At 41.3% G+C, this 3,114-nt stretch overlaps 1 protein-coding gene across 1 annotated transcript; it reads right to left on the bottom strand.

The window, feature by feature from the left end:
- Window positions 1-311: 311 nt before the first annotated feature.
- On the bottom strand, window positions 312-1,334 carry LOC141073758 (olfactory receptor 10C1-like; the record flags this gene model as incomplete). Its single annotated transcript, XM_073561160.1, has 1 exon — window positions 312-1,334. A coding segment is annotated over one exon (1,023 nt), but the record flags the coding sequence as incomplete, so codon positions are not given.
- Window positions 1,335-3,114: the final 1,780 nt, after the last annotated feature.

Raw genomic sequence — 3,114 nt, 5'->3', positions numbered from 1 at the left:
TTCCACATGTAACCTATAAAAAACACATATACACCAACAGGTCAGGCATTTAATTGTGTGATGTAAATTAATATTTGTACAAACTTTAAAAAGTAAAGAAAAATATTGATGACTTCTGAGAAAGTGAGAAATTCTACATGGGGTCTTAAGGAATGAAAGCAAACTTCCAAATTGTTGTTATTGGCATTAATAAGACTGTAGTCCATCACGCATTGATCATCTTCATCTCACAACTGATGTCACGGTGTAAATGATGAGGTCACATTCACACATCATGTATGTACAGTGTGGACTAACGTTGGAAGCCATTTTTATTTCCTGGGAAGATGATGGCTTTGATCACACGGACTCAATAAAATGTCATTTTCACTTTTTGCCAACATATGTAAAGTTTTGATCACCGCACCCTTCACCTCCTGGTTCCGCAGACAGTATATGATGGGATTCATTAAAGGAGTTACTACACAATAGAAGATGGATATCACCTTATCCATGGAAAACCTAATATGAGAGGTGGGCCGAATGTACATGAATATGACAGTCCCATAAAAAATAGACACCACGGCCAGGTGGGAAGCACAAGTGCTGAATGCTTTCCTCTGACCATTAGTTGATGGGATTTTTAGTACAGCAAAAATAATGAGGCTATACGACACCATGATTAGGAAAAAGCAGCCCAAAATAACACTCCAGGACATGACCATAAAAGCAAACTCTCCTGCTGATGTGTCCTCACACGAGAGCTTTAGGAGAGGGGCGTAATCACAGAAGAAATGGTCTATAAAATTGGGAAAGCAGAATTTCAAAGTGGAAATCCACATAGCTGGAGGGGAAGCAGCCAAGAGGCCTCCAACCCAAGCTCCAAGAGCCAAATTAATGCTGGTTCGACTAGTCATCATTGTGGCATAATGAAGGGGCCTGCATATGGCTAGATATCGGTCATAGGCCATCACTGCAAGAAGACAGTTCTCGGCTGCGCCAAAACCAAACAGAAAGTAGAACTGAGCCAGGCAGAATGGGGAGGAAATAATTTTTTGTTGAGTCAGTAAGGTATCGAGCATTTTTGGAACAGTCACCGTGGTGTAGAGCACCTCCAGCATGGAGAAGTTGGCTAGGAGTAGGTACATGGGTTTATGTAAACGCTTGTCCACTGCCACCAATGTAACAATGAGGAAATGGGCTCCAATAGTGAGGATGTACATACCCGTGAAGAGTGCAAACAACACAACCTCAAGCTCCCGTAAGGTTTCAAACCCAACGATAATGAAGGAAGAGGCAATACTGCGGTTCCCATTGTCTGCTTTTGGCATTCTACCTAGAACACAATAGTCATACAGTCAGAGAAGATCGAGATGTGTCAAAGAATTACATGCATAAAACAGGCCAAGAGGTAAATAAAAGTATCACACCCACTATGAGGAACCGATATTGTGTCCAAGCTCAAAAAGAGTGCAAGAGTGTATCATCGGGTAACCTCAGAAGTGTGACACAAACATATACAGGTGCTTCTCACAAAGTTATAATATCATCAAAAACTTAATTTATTTCAGTTCTTCAATACAAAAAGTTAAACTTATATATGATATAGAGTCATTACACACAGAGTGATCTATTTCACGTGTTTATTTCTGTTAACGTTGATGATTATGGCTTACCGCCAATGAAAACCCAAGTCATTATCTCAGTAAATTAGAATACTTTATAACACCAGCTTGAAAAATTATTTTAAAATCCGAAATGTTGGCCTACATGAATGTATGTTCAGTAAATGCACTCAATACTTGGTCGGAGCTCCTTTTGCATCAATTACTGCATCAATGCGGTGTGGCATGGAGGCAATCAGACTGTGGCACTGCTGAGGTGTTATGGAAGTCAAGATTGCATTCATAGTAGCCTTCAGCTCATCTGCATTGGTGGGTCTCGTGTCTCAGCTTCCTCTTGACAGTACCCCATAGATTCTCTATGGGGTTAAGGTCAGGCGAGATTGTTGGCCAATCAAGCACAGTGATACTGTTGTTTGTAAACCATGTACTGGTACTTTTGGCAGTGTGGACAGGTGCCAAGTCCTGCTGGAGAATGACATTTCCATCTCCAAAAAGCTTGTCGGCAGAGGGAAGCATGAGGTGCTCTAAAATTTCCTGGTAGATGGCTGCGCTGACTTTGGTCTTGATAAAACACAGTGGACCTACACCAGCAGATGACATGGCTCACCAAACTATCACTGATTGTGGAAACTTCACACTAGACCTCAAACCTCAAGCAGCTTGGATTGTGGCCTCTCCACTCTTCCTCTAGACTCTGGGACCTTGATTTCCAAATGAAATGCAAAATCTACTTTCATCTGGAAACAACACCTCAGACCACTGAGCAACAGTCCAGTTCTTTTTCTCCTTGGCCCTGGTAAGACGCTTCTGGTGTTGTCTATTGGTCATAAGTGGCTTGACACAAGGAATGCGACACTTGTAGCCCATGTCCTGGATACGTCTGTGTGTGGTGGCTCTTGAAGCAATGACTCCAGCAGCAGTCCACTCCTTGTGAATCTTCCCATCCTTTTTGAATGGCCTTTTCATAACAATCCTTTCAAGGCTATGGTTATCACGGTTGCTTGTGCACCTTTTTCTACCACACTTTTTCCTTCCACTCACCTTTCCATTAATATGCTTAGATACATCCAATAGAATGTAAGCTCACAAGGGCAGGGTCATTTCCCCTCTGCATCAGTCTGTTATTGTAGTTTCTTTACTGTAAGTGATACCTGTAATTTGTATTTAACCCCTTCTCATGTACAGCACCATGCAATCAATGGTGCTATATAAATAAATAATAATAATACAGCACTCTGTGAACAGCCAGCTTCTTTAGAATGACCTTTTGTGGCTTACCCTCCTTGTGGAGTGTGTCAATGACTGCCTTCTGGACATCTGTCAAGTCAGCAGTCTTTCCCATGATTGTGGAGCTACTCAAACATACTATAGGACCTTATTAAATGCTTAGGAAGCCTTTGCAGGTGTTTTTTGTTAATTATTCCTATTTGCTGAGATAATGACTTTTGGGTTTTCATTGGCTGTAATAATCACCAACATTAGCAGAAATAAACACGTGAAATAGATCACT

The sequence above is a fragment of the Dendrobates tinctorius genome, unplaced genomic scaffold (genome assembly GCF_039654945.1).
Source record: "Dendrobates tinctorius isolate UK_male_01 unplaced genomic scaffold, ASM3965494v1 ptg000315l, whole genome shotgun sequence".
Taxonomy (NCBI): domain Eukaryota; kingdom Metazoa; phylum Chordata; class Amphibia; order Anura; family Dendrobatidae; genus Dendrobates; species Dendrobates tinctorius.
The sequence above is the reverse complement of the archived record's forward strand: the minus strand, read 5'-3'. Positions and strand labels throughout refer to the sequence as shown.